Consider the following 20,199-nt stretch of genomic DNA (forward strand, 5'->3'; position numbering starts at 1 on the left):
GCCAAACAGTCGAAAACTATAACGTCTTAACGGCGACCACGCGTTGCTCCCTGCATCTCGGCCTGACCTTTTGACCTTTTGGTTTGATATTCATTCAGATCAGTAGAGGCAAGCTCTGGAAGTGTAATAAATCGGTAAACATTTGAAAAGTATAGAAAATATTTTAATACCATCTGTATTTCAATGCAGTATGCCAGTAAACAGGGTTTTTTAAAATATGAAAATATGTGCGTGTTGCATCCCAACACCATCCAAATCTGTTTTTACATTACTACCACTTAAATTATTTTTGGTTTTCCATCTGAAGATCTTAAAGTAGTTTCTAGCACCACATAGACATGGTCAAAATAAATAAAACATTTTGAACCCTGGTCACCTTTAGGAGCGTGCACCGGTTTGCGTGGACCAACTTGTTCCACTCGAAGCCGGTTTCTCCTGCAACTTGATTGTGTTAAGAGGAATGCAGTTAATAACAGTCATCAAGTTACACTTGTCAGTGTTTTTTTTTTAAAGTCAAGACTACATTCCACATCGTAAGACAGACCGAATAGGCTCAGCCTGCAAGGCTTCATTCAAAGATCTTTACTCCATCATCACATCAAATAAATAAAATAAAATATCTTTTTTTGGTCATTCTTCGGTCAAAACACCAGTCTGCTATAATACAATCCAGATTTCTTATTCTTTAGATCCAACTGATCTCCCGCTGCAGGTCTGTATAACTTCAGAAAGGCAAAACCTTTGATTGCACAACATCAGAAATGAATACAATGAACCTTCAAAACATCTTCCTGCATTGCACGCTGAAGAAAGAAACATGGTTGCTCACTGAACATGACTAAATGAAACTAATGGTTGGCAATAAAAAATGTAAAAAAGCTTTAGAATGTTAGTGTTTTTGTTTGAGGTCAAACCCCCCCCAGAATAAGTTCAATGTTTTAACCGCAACATTAAATGATGAATAGCTTTAACAGTATGAAGAGTGACTATCAGGTCTCATTAACTAATGTCATTTCCATTCACAGTCACGTGTAAAGGCAAAGTGGACAACCACGATTCATTTCTTCATTTAAAAAGTGGGTTTGTGTCCATAGCTGCAACTATCAAACGCCCAAGAGAGGACCCGTTTGTAAATGTAGCACTGTAACTATGGCACATTCGCCAGCTTTAAGTCTGTACAATTGTGGCGAGATGTTTAGCTTAATTCAACGTGTACTGGAGGTAAATGGCAACTTGATCCGTGCTCGTTTCCGTCTGCTAAAACAGCTGTAGACACTTCATGCTCTTGCTCGTCCCCAAAAGGCACACGGATCTGGAAAGCAGGGCGACATCCCCGGGGTCGGAGGTCTCGTATTCAATTTCCAACCCCCCCGCCCCCGGGCCCCTCTCATCACCCTCAGGGCCATTTAGCTGCTGTCCTCGCTGTCCTGAAGGGCCACCTTGTGACTCTCGTCCATGTTCTCCAGCGAGTCGGCTCTCTGTATGGACAACTCGGCGGGGTCCATCAGGGGCAGCGTGCTCTGCTCCGGGTGCAACCAGGGCTTCTGGCCGGGAGAGTTCTGCCGTTTCCACTCCGGGTAGTTCTGTCCCGCCTTGTGTATACACTTCATCACCTGTGGGAGGGGGGGGGGGGGGGGGGGGGAAGATCACAATCAGAGAGCCGCAGGGCGTCAGAAGAGGGTCACTCCACACCTTCGTTCTCAAGTCAACAGAGCGGAAGATAAGGCCCCTCACAGGATACCAAGCAGTAGATTATGTGGACACACGAGTCAAAACATCTAGAGCTCCCGTCACGGGCGACAACAACAAAAAAAAAAGGAATGTTACACAACTTAACCTGAGAGACATTATCTTCACGGTGAGGTCTTTTAAACAAGGGCTATCTTGCTTTTGCACTTACAGGTATCGAGAATTCAATTCAAATCTCTGCCTATTAGCTTACGGATTTTAATGATGTTGTTAAAAGTGATCTACAATTAAGGACTGCATTATCTTCATTCTCTGTTTTAGCTGCTTCTGGGTTGTTGCCTTTTATGGTTTAGTCTATAGAGACGACTGCAGATGACGCGGAAAGTCAATGTTTCTCTTTTGAACTGGTCTAAGTCGTATAAATCTGAGGAGGATGTGAAACCCGGGGAACAAGTTCTGCAGAAAGAGGGAGTCCAACAGCTCAAGTGGAGCGATGTCTTTGTAAGGAGAGGCCCGAGAATTAGGTTTCTATGGTTACCATTGTCCTATAAGACACGTAAAAACCCTCCCTCTCTATGTGCACACACACACACCTATTGCACGCTTTTTAATAGCCTCATGGACACACGCCCACACAATTGATCATTCGATCATATCTTTAGAACTGTCTGATAACTTCATCGGTTTCTCACTCACCCGGGGAGCGAAAACTTGAGACGCTTGGTTCACCACCCACTTGGGAAGAGAACCTGGAAGAAAAAGAGTGTTTTAAAGCTCTAAAAATGGCAGGAAATGGAAATCAAAAAAAAAAAAAAAGTACAGTGATTTTGTTCGTACCTTTGGGGTCGGCTTGTGAAAGGTAAATGAAAGTGCAGCTGTTTGGTCCTGTGGGCTTGATGAAATATCCAGTGAGGATGGAGATGGCCCTCACGAAATTGTTGCACGGGGGGTGTTTCTGTGGTGAATCAGAATAAATGAGAATAGTCATACAAGCGTCACGTTTTAAAAGGAGTAGGAGAAGGAGGAGGAGGAGGTGACGGCGTACCGGGTGTTTGACTGAGAAGTTAATCACGACGTACTCGTCCCCCTTCACCTGCCACGAACGTAGAGAAACCACATCTCGGTTCTTGATGGGCTTTGTGCAACGCCCTGAAAGGGAGAGGGAAACGACAAAGATCAGGTTACGTTGCGTTCCTTCACTGTACACACAAACTTAGGCTCCCGGTTTGTTATGACAATAAATACACCAGTGGGATGAGGGGGCGTTTGATCTTTATCCCTGACGGCTTCAGCACCTCACGAAAGGAGTCAACAGAAGGAAGTGAATTCTACTTGCGATCAAAATAAATCAGATCCGCCGAGTCAACTTAAAAACATGATAATTTATATCAGAGAGCCCTTCAGGATTTTTACGTTTTATTTAAGAAAATGTGATAGTGGGACGTGACTGTTTTAGTAACGTAGAAAACAATAATATATAAAACCATCCAGAACGTGGCCTTGAAGGGAACTGATTTTGGACCATGACCCATCTGGGAACAACACTCACATGAGTAGTAGCCCACATCCGCGTTGGCTGAGAGGCGCGCGACGTCATAACTCTCCATCATGGCGGGGTCCCACTCCTTGCGGTACATGCCGTCATGAACGACGTCATACATGGTGGCGGCTGACACGTCGTCGATCGTCATTGAACACTTGAATAAAAACAAAAACAACGCAAAACGTTCAGGAGTGAGAACGGACGTCACCGGGAGGGCGAGCGGCGGGTATTTCTGTCCGTCGGCGGGAACTCACCTTGATCTTGTGCACTTTGGCGACGTTGTTTCCTTTATCCGCCGCGAGACTCTCGACCCACACTTTCATCCCGTATTTATCGTACTTGTTGACCCAGTTGTCCGTTGATAAACACTGCTTCTTGAACTCGGCAAAGGTCGTGTCGTCGGGTAGAATAGACATGTTCACCTTAACGGCGAAACAAAAATACTAAATAAAATGTAAAAGTTCCACAAATGTTTGGTCCGAAGTTGATGTGACACACACAGCGGGTTTGGCCTCGTCGCTGGAGGGTTTTCTGCGGCTCGGTGACTCCGTCAACCTGATTTTATGCGAGCTGGTCACCGGGCCGGTTGAGCAGGATTTTTAGCGCGTGAGTGTGCGTGCGCGCGCGAGTCAGAGAGAGAGTTGAATTCCTGAGTCATACCTACGGACACCTCTCCCGCTGACGTCACAGCCCTTCCGGAATCCAGGTGTGCGACGCAGGTATCGCATAGAAACGAGGAGAAAGGCTTTAGCAGTTTGTTTGTTTTCACACATACAAATAATACGTGTGCAATGAGACAAATGAAGCGGTGGTTGATACTAAGGGCCCCACACAGGTGGGCTCCCAGGTGCGAATGGTAACATTTGGGGTTTAGGACCTTTATAAATGTAGTAACCAGTTAGTTCACAACCCCAGACAATCAATACATAAAATACGATATTCTAGATTAAGCCACACAACATAATATCAATGTGCTAAAATTAGCTACAGCTAAGTGATGTACCAAACAATTAATTGATCATTATTATCCAGTCATTTAAAACGATATTATCCTGACATGCTGCATTTTGGTACTTTTACTAATGTAAAAAGTAGTGCATGATTTTCAAGAGTAATTCAAAATAATCACTATGTATATATACTTGAAAGAGACTTGAATGAATTTACGTTTTTTCTCCACATGCTTTCAATATCTTTTGGCTCAAGACATCCATCGAGGAAGTATTGGACGTGTGTAAAGGAATCCGAGATCATACCTAGCCACACCTTCCTGTTCTTACAGCACAAGCCTCGATGTTTGACCCGAGTAGTAGTTTCTGCCTGCTTAGACACAACAGGTTTCTCACATTTAACAGATATTCTGTACCGTTTCGCTCGGAGACGACAGAGGGAAGGTTACAGAATCGTGGATGAGCATCAGAGAGCAAGCGTCACAGATTTTACATTTTGGTGAAATATCTTTATTTTATTCCATGTGATAGGTCTACACTTGTGTTTCATTAACTCTCCTTTGAAATACATCACATAGTAATAGTACATTATTCACACAAACGTTGCTAAACACGAGTAGACAGCATATTTCCAATGGACAGACACAATTCAGAATAGCACAAAGCGGAATATTTTAGTCAGTGACCAGTAATAGAAGAGCTGCTCATGTTAAAATGGTCGTTTGATGTAATCAATTACATAATTTTTTTACTCCATTTTATTACGTTGACATTTCAAAACAAGCGACAACAAATGACCAGTGTCTTTTGTTGTGCTATGGCTAGTTAGTAGAAAACTGTATTTGTGTGTGTGTGTGTGTGTGTGTGTGTGTCTGGATACAGTGCAGCCTTTGATTTACAGTGTAAACCAAACTGCTGTCTTCTACACACACACACACCCACACACCCCGTGTGTAACAAGAAGAAATGTGACCCGGCCGGTGTCGCCTTTAGGTGGAGTCTCGGCCGACACGCAAACAATAAATTAAAAAAAAGAAAACCAAATAAAAACCATCAACGTGCGTGTAAAAATCTGTACTTTTGGTCAAGCATACAACGTGTTTCTGTATGTCCAAGTGACAAAATAAATAAAACACATAAAACCAACAGTCCGACACAGGCGACGGCATCAGAGCAAAGGATGCTGCGACTAACTTCTCTGCACTTTTTACAGCCGGGGCGTTAGTAAGCGTTAGCTCGTCTACCAGCTCTACGAAACAACGAGTGAAGCCATGAACCAGTCCGCAGGCTTCGGCTATAGTTTACAAGATTGTGGCTTGATTCAGTGCACAACGTTGGTGGACAAACAAGCAAGGCATCTGTGTTCTTATCCATATGAATCCTGCATGGTGAGCATGCTGCATGTTCTTGGAATAGTGTAATCAACACAACACAAATTCTCAATGAGATGGTGGACGCATCGTAGCGACACAAGTGACAACTTTCCATCCCCGTGGGAAAAATAAACACTGGCCTTTTCTCTCTCTCTCTCTTTTTTAAAGGGACACCTACTAAAACAAAAGAAACTCCCCCTCAGACGTATTAGTTTGTGGTTAGCTACTTGAACAACTTGACAGAGACAGTTGCTCTGGTTTTAATGCAGACATAACTTTAGGTTAGTAGCCAGTCCAGTGAACCAATGACAGTTTCCCTTTGATGACCAATTACCTTCTGGTTTGGTTACTCGTGCCCTTTGCACTGTTTCAAACAAGGTCTCAAAAGATGTATATTTGGTCTGCTAACACACAGTTGTATTTGGCAGTTTACGATGTAATCGGCATGAATAATACCCAATGAATGAGCATCTTTTATGTGGTAGAATGATGGTTAGTGATAATGTAAAGTCACTGGTAAGATCCTGTCTTTACTTCCTCAAAATAAGACAGTCAAGAAATAAGTCATCTGAGAGACTAGTTGCAGATAAAACTCCCCCTGAAAAATACAAACAAAAAAAGTCAAATAGGATGAGTTGAGAACTCAAACTTGAAGAGTAATTTAAATAATCCCAAGCAGTTTTACTTTACAACAATGACAACAGAAACGGCACTAAGAATCCGAACTGTGCGATAACTCATGAGCGGTTAGCGGATGTCAATCTGCAATCCTATATAATGTCATGCAACTGGATAAAAATCTGTTCACATCATTTAACCTAACCCTTACTTTGAAACAATTTTACCCCCCCAGATAATCTGCTTCAATACAGGAACGCACATCCACACAATTACTCTGAAAAGTCACTGAGTTGAAAAGGGGCACAAAAAAACAAAACAAAACAAAAAAAACAGGTCCTCCGTCCAGGTGACATCGTGCCACGGGTGGAGCGAGCGGCCACTGAGAGACAAGCTATTGGTGGGGAGGAGACAGGCTTGGTGAGGGTGGAGTGTACTAGCAGGAGCAGCTGCTCTCGGTGACAGTCATCTCGGGCTGTTTCTCCAGTTTGATGTCGATCACTGGGAGCACGGTGTTAAGTAACATCGTCAATGAATCGGCTAATTTCACTTCACTATTTCCTGCACCGCTATCTGGCTACCACCTTCTCAGTGGACGCTGAAAAAAGTTGCAGAAGTTTGTTACCATTTTTTTCTATTGTGGTAAAGCCACAGTGACAATAATATTATAATTTTGTTTGAACGCAGCATTGAAAAGGATACTGTCCTCTTTGCTTTTCTCGGGTGTGCTATCCATCCCAGGCAACGCGGCAGCAACACGACGGAACAGCTATAAAACAAAGTCAGACGATTCAACAATTAAACACAATTGTAAAAGCTGTAGTAAAAGAAAGATGCTATCAGATAGGAGTGAGTGATTTGGATAAAAACGTCTAGGACAGTGAATGTACTTATATGTAATATATTGTTAAATGGTAAACGTTTTAGAAATTCTATAAGGAAATGGTTCATATATAAATAAATGTTGAAAAAATTGAAAAATTAATCTACTGTTTCCCCATTATGCCATCTTCCCCAGTCGGAAAATATAACCCGCAAGGAAGGAATAGTTAACACAGTATAAACAGAAAAAAATCTAATAGATTTCTACATTACGTATTTCTATTGCCTCAAAATATATACTTATCACCCACCCCTATTGTCACATGACCTGCATACAGTAGAGACAGAACGTTATCAAAGTAGTCTTCCTAAATATAGTATTTTGAATAACAGGCACAAGAAGTTAAAGAAGTGATATAAAGTGAGACATCGGAGCACTTAGCAAACCATTGAAGTCACATGTAGAAAGCTGCAGAGGTTTCAGTGGATCAGACAAAAAGAGGACATGAAAACAAATAAGCACAGTAGCAACATAGTGAATATAGAAATATCTAAAAGCAAGGCCTTTGAAGGAGTAGGGGGAGAAACCGATGCAGCAGGTACTAAGCATACCAAGACACATCATGACCAGTCACAGGAGGGGACAAGAAGGCAGAAAGAGTTAATGTAGACTCTGAGGGCAGAAACTACCTTGCGAGAGCAGAATCTCTACCTGTTTCACATTGTAGCCAGTCTTTGCGCTGGTTTCAATGAACATGACATTCAGTTCCTTAGCTCTCTGCTCACCCTCCTCCGTGGTGATCTGTCTGCTCAGGTAGAAGGAGAGGGGGAATATGGACGAACAGACAGATATGGAACGAAACATCGCAAGGAGGACAGGCCGAAAGGAGGGGGAAGAGATGGAGAGAGAGAGAAACAAAGAAGAGCTCAACACAGAACCTCGTTTGGTTGTTTTGGTGAAGCAGAGAGAGGTTAGTTTGGTTTGTAACATGGACAGACCAGAGAAGAAGACGGAGGGAGAGAAGTCGCTGCGCTGAGTAAACAACTCTGGATGTCACTCATTCATTCATCAGCCATGCTCTAATCCTTATAATGAATACACGGAGGGGTTGTACACCCCAGGCGGCACCCAGTAGGCCTCCCTGGTCTACAGAACATAAACTGCACTGTCAGTATGACAACTCGCTGTTGCTGGACACCAACCTGTTTGACGTTATAGCCAGCCTTGGCACTGGTCTCTATGTACATCACATTGAGTTCACGAGCTTTCCTCTCTGCCGCCTCAACAGAAACTTGCCTGCCATGGACCCCCGGGAAGGGAGGGGGGAGGGAGTGGTGTGGGGTGTGGTGGTGAGGGAAACACACACAAAAAAATAAAATAAATCAAAATGACATGGAGAAAACAGCAGGAAAAGGGAACACAAAAAGTAAAGGAAATACAAATATATATATATATATATATAAAAAGGCAGAACAAAAATATAAACAAAGCATAAAAATTACAAATAAAAGGTCACTAAAATCACTACTAAAAAGGCAGGAGTATGTAAAATGCCATGGGATGTTAAAAATAGGATGAAATGCACTGAAGGGAAGAAAAGTGGGATTCCAGGCCTTGGCAGTTTATATGGTAAATAATTCAATATTTCAAATTTTCTAATTATTACTTCAAATTCTAACAATAAAAAGTACATCCATTTGTCAATCTTTGTAGCTAGAATAAGTAAATAATAGCAATCTTTCACACATCTCACACAACCATGTACCTTTTGTCCGCCAAGTCTGTTTTGTTTCCCACAAGCATGATAATGACATCACTTCCTCTCTCTGTTCTAACATCATCAATCCACTTTGAGGTTTGCTGGAATGAATTAAGATCTGTGGATGAAAAAAAACACAGAATTACTGTATACACATAGACAACATGTTGATGTAAAATACATCAACGATTGCTGTTGTAGCTATAGTTAAAAGTGTGCTCAAGCAGGTATTTTTCATTAAAAAAGGCAACACATTTTGCGTGAGTTAAGCTTTTAGAATAGTGGTGTTAGTGAGAAAAAGCTTTAGGAGGAGGACATTGAAGAAAGAAAATATACTAAAGGTTACAAGCAGAAGCACATTAAGTAGCAACTATGCCAGGATAGCTTCCATCCAACTGCTCTAAACCCCTACAAAAAGGTTAGAGTGGAGCCCTGACTCACTGGTGATGTCATAAACAACCACGGCAATGGTAGAGTCACGGATGTAGCTGGGAATTAGGCTACGAAAACGCTCCTGTCCAGCAGTGTCCCAAAGCTGGAGTCGGACCTGAGGATTGGAACGGGAGAGGAAGAAGAGGACAAGGAGATAAAGGGGGGAAGGCGGAGAATAGGACAGTTATATAGGAACTGCAAGCCAAGCTGAAAGATGAAAATGGCCCTTAATGGAGGAGGAACGGGGAGAATCATCCAAATGCAGAAGGGTCAGAGATGACCAGCGTTATGCTGATAAGACAGTAGGCCCTGGAGAGTCATTATTGGGCCGTTTCAAAGGATCCCTGCCCATAAGGTGACATCGGAAGACATGTGACAGCAGTTAGGAAACACACAACCCACTGCACAGTGCCGGAGAAACGTATTAGTATCTCTATGGCTCTCATCATGCTGTCCAGTGGGACTTTCCCGGCTAGTATACGCTTGTTTACTTTTTGCCCTTCCAAATTGTAGGCAACGGACAAGGAAGTGAGGCACGGCCATGATACCTACTGGCTATGTCATAAACCACCACAGCAGCGGCTGAGTCGCGGATGTAACTGGGGATGAGGCTGCGGAAACGCTCCTGTCCGGCTGTATCCCAGAGCTGCAGCCGAATCTGTGGCCAGCCGTGAAATGAATGTGGGAAGGGGGTTGGGGGGGGAGCGCGGGGCATTCATGACCCAGCCGGGGGATGGAAGGAAAACAAAAACTTCAAATAACGATGGACGCTACAAACATGATCGCATGCCACACAAAATGAATAGTGAAATCTAGGGTAACGTGTAAACAATGTGAAATGGAAATAACTGTTGGCTATTACAGCTGTTTCAAAGCAATGCCAATGGGAATGATGAGAATGATTATAAAAAAATATTGGGCTTACCGTACGATCTTCTAGGTACATGGTTTTTGACAAAAAGTCAATGCCAATTGTTGCCTGTAAGACAATCACTGCATTTAAACATTTGTTAAATGGTACAATACTTGATAATGCATGACATCTCTATCCAAGAAAAGTCATGTTTTTTTTGTGTGATGGTGCAATTTGCACAGATGAAGCTAAAATCAATAACAATAACTATGCACCCTAGCAATCTGTAACTGGACAATCAACAGTCGTGATTAATGTGTCATTTGTTTCATCTGTCAAAAGACTTCTGGAATATGCCTTTTATTTATTTTGAATACATATCAAACTAGACCTTGACACAACATTTGGGCAGCATAAGGTGTATCGTTTTACCTGATAGGTGTTGTCGAAACTGTCATACATAAACCGGGTGATGAGTGAGGTCTTTCCAACTGTAAAAAAACAAAACAAAAAAAAACTGACATGTTAAAACTCCTGTTTATCAATGACCATACTGTACATGGCAAAAACTCAAACGTTAAGATAAAATACCCTGTTATATCCATTGTGATTCTGTATCATGTGACGAGAAAATATGGGAAAAGAGCTATAATGGTCGATGCAATGTGGACCGCTGAACCCACACGGTGAGCTGGCACTATGGGTGGAGCCTCAACATTTTTCGGAAATGAAAATAGCTCGACTTCTTACATTTGTTTTTCTAAGAAACAACTTTCACATGCCACGTTAGACGATCACATCTATAATATGATAACGTTTAGCAATGCCGGTGTCAGTGTCTCTGTAAGCGGACGTTGAAAGGTCCGGTAAGAGGCCGACCGGTCTGGACCAGCTGGCCGACGTGGCTCTGCAAGGTGCCGCCGTGGAAATGCTAACAGCTAACGCTGAGTTAGCGTTAGTGAGTCGAACAGAAATACGGATGAACCGTATTAGATGATGCTGAGGCATCTAAAACCAATGGCCAGTGTAAGGACAGCGTGCCTTGTTTTAATAAGAGAACGTACAAAATAAATACATCGTCCCGTTATGAAACGGTAACTCTGTATGTGGCCGTTCAACGTTAAAGAGCGAGATGTTTGGCTAGCTCGCCGATTTAGCGTTAGCTTACGTACAATGACATCATCACGAATGAGCAAAAAGACGTTATATCCATAATTCTATGGTTGGTCATCGTACTCCCTCTTAAATACCGTATTAACAATTAAATGACAATATGTCAATTCGTATCATCACGGGCCGTTCACCACCGATGTTTAACTTTATTCTGCTAGGCAGCAGCCAACTAGCTGGAGGAGCTAGCTAGCTAACATTAGCTACATTTTAGCCACCGCTTCTAAAATCAATCCACACATTAAACTAAATACACCGTATCTCGCTTACCACTCTGTTCGCCCAGAAAGACAAGCTTGAACTTTCGTAAAGGGTTGCCAAACTCTCCGCCGCCGGTCGTGGTTGACATTTTGCTCAGAAAATAAAACTGCTAACTAGCCGACTTGGCTAACGGTGTGATGTCTGGACCAGAGAGGAGCAAGTCGTGTATCTCTGTCCTGCACTAGCTGGAGCTTTTGTTTTCGTAACCGCATCGAAGGGAAACAGCGCGACCAAGAGGCAACTGTTGACGGACATGAACAGGGTAAGGCAAACCTTATAGCATGTCAATGTGTATTTTAAAACGGTTGTAACTGAGCGGAGAGTACTTTAATTACTCTGCTTTTAGCTGTTGTGGTGGGATTTTGCTAAGCTAACGCTAGGTCACGCGGTGGGTTTGGTACCCGCTTGTGCAAATGGAAGAAGCAGAACCAGTCGGGTGTTCTGGGGTCACAGTTTTGAAGCGACTTAAAAACCATTAAACCATATCCACGTGTTGCAAAAAGATAGCTTTTTTATTGCTGCTATTTTTAACTGATTGCTACAAAGAATTGCTGGTGTCAGTTTTTGTTAATTTAAGTCCCAAATATATATACTGAGACAGTTGGCATAAAAAGAAAATAAGAACTATTGCATTCAAAATGAAAGTAGGTTCATCCTAAAAGCATAACTTTAGATAACGAGATCTTTAGAATCTTTTGAAAAATGATTATGAATGATTATAAACAATTAATTACGGTTTATTCAGTAATAACGAACGTTTTTGTATGGTTGGTGCTCATTTTAAAACCTAAAGAAATATAAGCCTTGAAATTAAATATTCTCAGCAAAATAAACAAACAATTAAAACATTGGGGGAAAACCGTTTATTTATCTAGTTTGTTCGCCAATAAATTAAGAAACAAGTTGGATGATTTCTGGCATATTCATCCCATGGCTGTACATTCAATCATAATATACCATTGCTCAAATGAAATGACAGCCATACAGAGAAGAGTAATAATAATTTTGGTAATCATGACACATATAAAGAAAAGTCTACGTAACATACATTTTGACAAAACAACATAAACAATACTTGTTTGCAATTAGAGAAATGTCTTTTTCAGCCATCCTTGTAATGCCTAATAAACGTGTAATTGTGTAACAGGGGAAATAAGAACATTGTAGTGATTCAACGACACTTTGTGCTTGTCTTCATTGGTGCTGAGTTCCTCTTTGTTCTCTATTCTCAGAGAGGGGTTTTTCCTTCGCTGGTCATCTCCCCCCTGCTAGGCCTCAATTGAGATGTCTGTGCTGTTGGCATGAAATGAAAAAACAGCTGATCTGTGAGTCCGACATTACATCACAAGATCACTCCTGGATGCATTTCATCTCATTTCACATACAACAACTGCAACTGGGATTTTATCTTTCCAACACATTGCAGGTTACCCTTCCTTTTGCATATGGGCTGTGTGTATGGTGCGACTTCTGAATTAGTTACAATTTGATTAAGTAACAATAGAAAACATCTCGCAGTTGGAGCAGCAAGGGTACAAATTAATTATTTATAACAAATGCAATGCGGTTCTAGGACAAACCGTGGACTCATTCAAGGATCATTGTAGCTATATTTGGCTTTGGAAAGGCTTGTGATACAAATTAAGATCTAACATTACAGTTTTCAGATTAGGCATTTTTTTTGTCCCTTGAAGAAGTGAACGTTTGTAAAATACACTAAATTGCAGGGGTCCTCACCTGAACTAAGGACGGCTTTAATCCAATTGGCTGTGGGTCATTAATATCACAGAGGAGAAAAATATGAGCAGCGTGTAACAACCCACACAGCCACAGGTGACTACTTTCATAGGGACTAGTTTATACTTACACTTCTGCTCAGGATACAGCAACGACATGCAGGGAATGCATTAAAGGAGAGGACATAGTCAATAATTAATCAGTGCTCTCTTTTTGATGTTGGTGAAATGTTTGAAGCATTTAAATGGCAAGTATAAGCAAAAAGACTGCACTTGCCTGCAGGTTTCGGGGACATCAGAGTCAATGGAAGCTCCAAAGTGACATCGCTGAAAATGAGAAAAATACAATGTTTATTATTAAAAATACACAAAAGTAATTTATATGTCATTGACACAAATATCATGTGAACAAAGATGAAAGACAATAAATATTTACCTTCCTGTTAAGCTACCCAGCAACCTTTTTGTGAGGGGAAAAAAAGAAAAAAAATACAATACAATGAATGTTTAGTCTGCACAATTAGAATTATCCTGCATAAATACTTTAACAGTTTTGAGCCTTACCCGCCACTGCCCGTTGTTAGATTGACCTTGACTTTATAGGAGATGATGATTCCCTGCATCTCCTTATCTCCTTGACTCCTGTGAGGAGACAGGAATAGTTAATCTTTCAGAGCTCGAGGATTTGCTCTAAGACCCGATAAGTGGATGACACAAACTCGAGTTGTATCACCGCCACCTCTCAATAAGAGGATGAAAACCTCCTCCTGGGCTCACGGTAAGCCCCCTGATGAGGGACTTGTGGCTTACAGGGTTGTGGACGCTAGGTTGGTGTCCTCGTCTTTTAGCCGGCCGTCCACCGAAAGGCCCCGCTTCTCTTTGTTGTTGGCCAGCAGGGGGGTTATTTGGAAGGACTTCTCGAACGAAGAGTTGGCGTTAATTGTCTCCCTGAGTACAGCAGAGAGATATACAAATAAATACCTAATAAAAAGGTCTGACTTTGCAGATAGCATTTGTGATTGGTACGTTTTTCCTCAATCCATAATGAGATGTAACAACGCTCAAACATTTATTGGAGGGTGTACTTTTCACAGGGAATTACCGATATTTAATTTATCAGAAAATACTAATTTCCTTAAAAAAAAAATTCAAATCCTAATAATAAGCCTCTTGTTAATAAGAGTGACGGCCTTACGCGAACTCCTCTGAGCAGACCACCTTGGTGTAAGTATCAGATGAGTAGAGCACCACGCTTGCAAGCTGCTCAACTAAAAGAGACGAAATAGCTGCGTTAGAATAATTTGACTCTTTAGCGCATACACACTTAACCCTTATCCTCTTGTTTGTCTCTGCTGCCACTCAATCTATATGCACAAACACACAAAGAATTAAACCTCAGTGGAGTGTATCGTATCCGTGCTGCTCACCTAAAACGGTGATTTTCTTCACAACCTTGGTGGTTTCGTTGTTGATTTTTACATTGACGATGATTGGATCTCCGTGGTAATAAATCTAAACATAAAATTAATTTTAGTTAAAACAACGGAAGCAATAGTTATGTGTCCATATATAATTAGGATAAAATATAGTATTTTCAATGCACCTCTTTTTCAAGGGAGGCCTCCAAGATCACCGGCTTGTCACTCATCATGAACTGCTTTGTGATGTCGGCCTTGGGTCCAGGCTTGTTGCTAGATGGTGCAAATTGTATTTTGCGAATCATCAGGCGGCACGTGTCCCTAAGACCACAAAAAGAAAGTGCAAAGAGAGTCACGGGTCCCTTCGACATAACCTCGAATGCAACGCAAGATTGGGCGCTTACTACATACTTCTTTTCAACCTCTTCATCTGCTGTGTTGGCAATGTACGCTTTAACCTCAAAGTCCACGCCGCAAGCCTAAAACACAAGACGCTGACGGTTGATCTGTTTGTCGAGCAGTAATTAGAAGTATGGGGAGGGGGGGTTGATGAAAATGGATAGCCGTACCTTGCCAGCATCATTTGGCCCTGGCTGCAGGGAGACTGAGCATGGGAGATTGGTTGGCATCTGAAAAAAGGCTCATCAGTAAATAACATTTGAAGATGATGTCTGAAAGGAAAAGGTCGAAGTACAATGACGTGTCTTTTATTCCCTCTACTTGCACCTCCAACAGAATGTCATGCTTCCCCACCTGGAAGGAAAAGGGACACCCTTGCTCTCCAATTTTCTTCATGAGGGACTCCTGCATTGGCGTTTTGGTAACGCTCGCACCCGTAGGCGGGTACACCTGAACGCGCTGTATCCAGATGTCTCTCCTGAAGGACAGCCCAATAACATCCAAGTCATCGCTCCCATAGCGGAAGGCACAAGCAAGGTAGACAAATACTGCAATGGGAAAGAGATGCGTTCAGTGTGGTCACTGTGCTGCACACGGTCAGGGTCCATAGCCGCTCATCGCTGACGGCCAATGAGAGGGAAATACCTTTTTTGCCGTCAAGACCGGCCGGGTCCACTTTGACAGCACCGTCTGCAGGTGAGAGGAAAAGCCTCGGCATTAGATTGCACGGCGTACACTGTGTGTGTGTGTGAGTGTGTGTGTGTGTTTAGAGCGTGCACAAACAGACGCCGTGCAACGCACCGACTAGTTCCACTGAATCCACGTTGTCCGTGAAGTCTCTCTTCCCCAAGTAGAGGGCAATCTGAAAGGGACACGGAGGAGAGGACGCCGTTACTCCTCGGTCGTGGAAGTTATTCCTGGGAGTTGGAAGGGCTACACAGAAAGTGCACTCCTCCCCTATGGCCCGTTGCTTTGTAATGACTATAATATAGAGGCCACTTCCACTTACATGTCCGTTGCCGCTGGTCTTCTTGTATACCCTGAAAAGAGAGAAGAAAGAAGTCAGCGTTTCTGTTATTTTATGCGCTTAGCCTCCTTGGATGTATTTGATGGAAACACAAGAATTCCGAAATTCATGAAAATATCAGTCTGATTTAAAAAAAAAAAAAAACTCATTGTGTTACACTGTTTAACTCAAGTATTTTATCACATTGTAAATTCCGTAAATGGGTGCTGATTTAATTATTAGACTCTTATTTCCTGCGGAGTATTGAATGTTTTTCTTATTCTATTGAATATTTCTTATAATTCTTGTGAAATTCTCAATACCGATATCCCAAAATCCAATCGCTGTAAAGATTCCCAGCATGCAACAGGTGCCGTTGGCTGTTTTCAATGTGTTCCAGGTTATCCTCCTCTAGACTCTGCTGGGATGTAAAAATGTCACCTATTAGCCCTCGGGGCTTCCTTCTTGTGAAGTTACTTCGATAAAGTCTCCGCGTGGACACAGAGCCTTCTTTCTTTTTGTTGACTGAGTCGAGTAGCACCAAAAATGTAATGTGTTTCTTTGTGACATTTTTATCCCCTCAAAGCTAGACAGGTAAAAATTGACAGTTGAATTTTAACCTTGGACGTAAACCAGTTACCATTTCAGTATAGCTGTCAAACCAAAAATACATCTTAATACTCACTTAGACATTTTGATAGCAAAGTTATGGATCCGGTCTGCGAATAAAAAAAAAAGATTAAAACGCTGAGTTACTATAAGGAATAAAGCTGAATAAATCAAGGAGAAATATTCCTTTGCATAATCTCATTGATCGCTCCTGTAGTGTAACGGCAGTGACACATCTTCATTAAGCTCTCCTCTGTATCATCATCGCATCATCTCAGTACTGTTTTAACGTTAGTCGCTTACCGCTGCCCTCGGTCTCCTGTAATCCGTCGCCGCGTCGTGGGAGTGAGCGAGTGGCGATCTTTGCGTCCCGTGTGCTTTTTATATACAATGACCTCCCAACCCGGGAGCCCTCCCCTCAGCTTACCCGGCCCGACAAACAGGGCCGTGTTTAGAGAAGATCTGATTAATTCATTAGAACCACTAGACTGTTTTTGGTGCTCTGGGCGTGTAAAAATAATGTTGCGTATGGGACTTCAGGAGCTCCGAGGAGGGATGTGTGGGTGGGACGTGAAACAAAGTGCACCGAGCAGGCCGCTGAGTGAAGCCATGTCGCCCACTTGGTCTCAGTCGGTGTGTGTGCGAGAGCGATCATTTTTGCACATGCTTTGTTCCACATGAGCCTTACCCAGATCATGACTAAGAAACGGCCATCACTGATATCACTGTAAGTGTTTAAAAGGAACTGGCTAATGGAACCACTTTCTGTCGTGGCTCAGTGATCAAATATGTGCTTAACTTCTCTGCCGCGCGGTTTTGGGACGCCGGATTAGAGGATTGTCTCGTGGAAGAAGCATTTGTGAAGGTTCAAGGACTTCCTTTCTTATAGCTTACGTGGAGCAGAGTGGTATTAGTTGGACTTTAGTTGTTATGGTAGCCAGGAGGACAGATGGCTCCTCCACCAAGCTCTGTGCAATCTGCGCTCATGGCAGGTTTACAGAAATCTAAGTGACCTTCCGACTTATTGCCGTTTAAGCAACTAAGCTTTACAGGTATTTAAAAAAAAAAAAAGTCACCACGCCAATCACTTCCACTGTGTAGGGCTGGAGCTTTGGGATTAGCCAGGCTTTTACCGCCCTAAAAGAACCCACGTTCACCGGCGGTGACCTTTTTTTCTTGGAGGATCCGGCGCCACGCAGAGGCAAATCCTGTGGACTGGTCGAGGATCTTCTCGCCTCCTCGGTCAGCTGTAATTGGTTAATTAGTGAGGGAGCTGGATGATGGGTTTTGTGGATGGCTGGTCACACCTCGGGCCCTCGAGGGTAATGAATTAGATGCTTGGATGCGTGTGTCGGACTCCGTTCGACTGTCATATGGGGGCAAGGTCTGCGATCTCTTTAAAGCTGCCCGGGCAGCGAGGGGAAGCAGCGGATTCTTCATTTTAAATTGACTTTGTTAAATATAATTCTAAGTGGTGGGACGTATGTGTCACTGATATTTGTATTTTAAGTTCATGATTTTGTCGAGAATTCATACTTGAGTATAAATGTGTTTTACCACAGAGATGAGCAATCGCAGAACTTAATCTCACTCCTATGTGCCAGGTCACAGACAACCCCCCCAAAAAAAGATCATCTGAAGGCTTCTATCTTTGTCTTTTCTGTCCATTCTATTATTGGCATTAACAGTCATTGTGATACCGCCTCTGTGCGCTTCACTGGTCAAACAAAACCACATCTGGAGGAAACCGCTGTGCCTCAAAGCTTTACACCTCACTCGATGGTCTCGTTAACTGACAATGTTCTGCTAATGTTAAAGACACACTGACTGTGTGTTTATTCTCAGGCCTGTCGGGACAAAACACAGGTTTACTGTAACTTTTAGATCATTCTGATGCGCCGTGTGAATTAATTAATTAATCAGAGCAAGCTGATAAGATGTTCAGTCTTTTGTACCAGGGTAATCTTATTTTCGGTGTCTTTTGGATTTTCAGTGTTCGGTTTGGTCCGTGTGAGGTTACATTCAGTCGCATAAGCCTCTTACTCTTAATCTGATGCCACTTTTGGCAAGCTCTTTATATAGACCGTCAACATCGTGCCTCAAAGGGCTGCTGACTTCTCCCACGGCATTAATGCCCTGTGGCATTAGCACTTCTTAACAAAACTGATTTACAACACACAGCTTTAGCTTGAGCCTGTGTTTATGTGGTTAAATAGGAGACAATCGCAATGGACTGATGGTGTTTTTGTACAGTATGACGTCATAAATCACAGATTTTAAATGAACACGGACAAACTTACCTGTTAGCTTTCTGTTGGTTACGCGGCGCTACTCCCATGTGACCTCTGGACAACCTGGCGCCTGTGTGATGAGCACAACGCGTCCACCGGCCATCGCTTATTATTCACACGGCTCGGTGCATTTCGATGTTCTTTTTGAAGCATTATCGTAGAACTTAATAAATGGCTGGTTGTCGTTGTAATATTTGTGAGATTTTAAAAAGAGCGTTTTTTTAATGTATGTATTTTTATCCTCTGGTGGAGGCTTTTAGTGGAACATATTTAACAGAAAGCTTTAATCCTCTTTGCGGTCGGCACGCATTTCATGTAATCAAGTCCTGGCTCTCTGCCTGGCCTCGATTATATGCTGTTCAGTAACGTTATGCATTTGATGGGTAGTGCACCATTTGAGGAAAAGCACAGCTCCTCCAGCCCGTCAGGTTGTCCACAATTGATTCTCAGTGTCCGCCTCAGCAACGTCCACAGTTCCCCTACAATCACTAAACTAAAGTGAAAAATGGCTAACAAAACCTTTTTTTATTTTATTTTTTTACCCACAATGTATATCAATACCGAGACGGTATGAATTCCCATGCTATGACTAAACACCTCCCTGCTGAACACAAACCGCTAAAGATCAGCATGTGTTCATTATCGTCGTGAATGTGTTGGCATGACAACGGCCAAGTACACCTTTCCATTGATGTGCTTTTGGATTGCAACACTGAGGAGTACCGATTACATATCGGGGCTGAAATGCGCATGTCATCACATCGGAATGCACTTGTTTTTACGGGCCCGCGGCCGGTGGTACGGCACATTTCTGCTGAGTAGTGAGAGGCGGAACATCAGCAAATATGGGATGGAGCGGCTTTCATGCAGAGTTATACGCTGCAGCTAATGGGGGAAGTAGGAGGGCCGTGTACTGGCCGATGTTCTAGGAGGGCGAAAAAATAAGAGAAGCCAAGAATGATCACAACCATATGGAGGCTCCCTTTTCCTAAAGAGGGAAGGAGAGAGAGCGAGAGAGAAAGGGACGTTTTTGAAAAGAAAAGAAAAAAAAGAAAGGTGGAAAGACGGTAATGATCCCTGCCAAGAGGATGAAACATCAGTAGATAAAGATGATCCAAATAACATGAGGAATGCGGCAGCTTATGTGTGTGTGTGTGTGTGTGTGTGTGTGGGGGGGGGGGGGTTACAATGTGTTTTTCTATTCTGGAATTTGAGGGCAGGGTCTGAGGGTAGGAAACAAAAGAGAAGAGGGAGAAAAAGGAAGCAGTC

At 42.6% G+C, this 20,199-nt stretch overlaps 3 protein-coding genes across 8 annotated transcripts; all 3 read right to left on the reverse strand.

Annotated features, from left to right (window-relative positions):
- Nucleotides 1-150: 150 nt before the first annotated feature.
- On the reverse strand, nucleotides 151-3,901 carry stard14 (START domain containing 14). The gene is made up of 6 exons (XM_037460584.2): nucleotides 3,487-3,901; nucleotides 3,239-3,386; nucleotides 2,735-2,838; nucleotides 2,527-2,644; nucleotides 2,386-2,438; nucleotides 151-1,613 (listed from the first exon to the last, which is right to left on the reverse strand). The coding sequence occupies exons 1-6, from the start codon at nucleotides 3,646-3,648 to the stop codon at nucleotides 1,407-1,409; spliced, it is 792 nt and encodes a 263-aa protein (XP_037316481.2). The 5' UTR covers nucleotides 3,649-3,901; the 3' UTR covers nucleotides 151-1,406.
- An 846-nt stretch (nucleotides 3,902-4,747) lies between these two features.
- rab41 (RAB41, member RAS oncogene family) lies at nucleotides 4,748-11,820 on the reverse strand. Of its 4 annotated transcripts, none has more exons than XM_037460979.2 (8): nucleotides 11,481-11,820; nucleotides 10,473-10,531; nucleotides 10,113-10,166; nucleotides 9,740-9,845; nucleotides 8,762-8,873; nucleotides 8,199-8,292; nucleotides 6,876-6,942; nucleotides 4,748-6,674 (listed from the first exon to the last, which is right to left on the reverse strand). In XM_037460979.2, the coding sequence occupies exons 1-8, from the start codon at nucleotides 11,557-11,559 to the stop codon at nucleotides 6,610-6,612; spliced, it is 636 nt and encodes a 211-aa protein (XP_037316876.1). In that variant the 5' UTR covers nucleotides 11,560-11,820; the 3' UTR covers nucleotides 4,748-6,609. The 4 variants fall into 4 exon arrangements, with proteins under 4 accessions (XP_037316876.1, XP_037316875.1, XP_037316874.1 ...); XM_037460978.2 differs by lacking the exon at nucleotides 8,199-8,292 and adding an exon at nucleotides 7,708-7,801 and having other exon boundaries at nucleotides 11,481-11,807; XM_037460977.2 differs by lacking the exon at nucleotides 9,740-9,845 and adding an exon at nucleotides 9,197-9,302 and having other exon boundaries at nucleotides 11,481-11,786.
- Nucleotides 11,821-12,325: 505 nt separating this feature from the next.
- Nucleotides 12,326-17,749, reverse strand: arr3b (arrestin 3b, retinal (X-arrestin)). 3 transcript variants are annotated; one of them, XM_037460495.2, is made up of 16 exons: nucleotides 16,943-17,740; nucleotides 16,716-16,749; nucleotides 16,034-16,064; nucleotides 15,826-15,886; nucleotides 15,670-15,714; nucleotides 15,379-15,572; nucleotides 15,195-15,254; nucleotides 15,037-15,104; nucleotides 14,811-14,946; nucleotides 14,635-14,719; nucleotides 14,403-14,475; nucleotides 14,018-14,155; nucleotides 13,772-13,849; nucleotides 13,644-13,667; nucleotides 13,209-13,534; nucleotides 12,326-12,764 (listed from the first exon to the last, which is right to left on the reverse strand). In XM_037460495.2, the coding sequence occupies exons 2-15, from the start codon at nucleotides 16,721-16,723 to the stop codon at nucleotides 13,408-13,410; spliced, it is 1,128 nt and encodes a 375-aa protein (XP_037316392.1). In that variant the 5' UTR covers nucleotides 16,724-16,749; nucleotides 16,943-17,740; the 3' UTR covers nucleotides 12,326-12,764; nucleotides 13,209-13,407. The 3 variants fall into 3 exon arrangements, with proteins under 3 accessions (XP_037316392.1, XP_037316390.2, XP_037316391.2); XM_037460493.2 differs by having other exon boundaries at nucleotides 14,811-15,104; nucleotides 16,943-17,749; XM_037460494.2 differs by lacking the exon at nucleotides 16,943-17,740 and having other exon boundaries at nucleotides 14,811-15,104; nucleotides 16,716-16,927.
- Between the last annotated feature and the right edge of the window lie 2,450 nt (nucleotides 17,750-20,199).

Source organism: Pungitius pungitius, chromosome 2, assembly GCF_949316345.1.
Source record: "Pungitius pungitius chromosome 2, fPunPun2.1, whole genome shotgun sequence".
NCBI classification, from domain to species: domain Eukaryota; kingdom Metazoa; phylum Chordata; class Actinopteri; order Perciformes; family Gasterosteidae; genus Pungitius; species Pungitius pungitius.

What these genes read in the sequence shown, in the direction of transcription:
- stard14 (XM_037460584.2), bottom strand. Translation starts at nt 3,648, where the DNA reads ATGTCTATTCTACCCGACGACACGACCTTTGCCGAGTTCAAGAAGCAG. An exon ending in ACTTCTCAGTCAAACACCCG is followed by an intron (nt 2,645 to 2,734) that starts GTACGCCGTCAC and finishes GATTCACCACAG; the next exon opens with AAACACCCCCCGTGCAACAA. An exon ending in TTCACAAGCCGACCCCAAAG is followed by an intron (nt 2,439 to 2,526) that starts GTACGAACAAAA and finishes TTTTTCTTCCAG; the next exon opens with GTTCTCTTCCCAAGTGGGTG.
- rab41 (XM_037460979.2), bottom strand. Translation starts at nt 11,559, where the DNA reads ATGTCAACCACGACCGGCGGCGGAGAGTTTGGCAACCCTTTACGAAAG. An exon ending in CTTTCTGGGCGAACAGAGTG is followed by an intron (nt 10,532 to 11,480) that starts GTAAGCGAGATA and finishes GTTTTTTTACAG; the next exon opens with TTGGAAAGACCTCACTCATC. An exon ending in CGAGAAAAGCAAAGAGGACA is followed by an intron (nt 6,675 to 6,875) that starts GTATCCTTTTCA and finishes CCGTGCTCCCAG; the next exon opens with TGATCGACATCAAACTGGAG.
- arr3b (XM_037460493.2), bottom strand. An exon ending in GGATTCAGTGGAACTAGTCG is followed by an intron (nt 15,715 to 15,825) that starts GTGCGTTGCACG and finishes TCTCACCTGCAG; the next exon opens with ACGGTGCTGTCAAAGTGGAC. An exon ending in CTGGGTAGCTTAACAGGAAG is followed by an intron (nt 13,535 to 13,643) that starts GTAAATATTTAT and finishes TCTCATTTTCAG; the next exon opens with CGATGTCACTTTGGAGCTTC.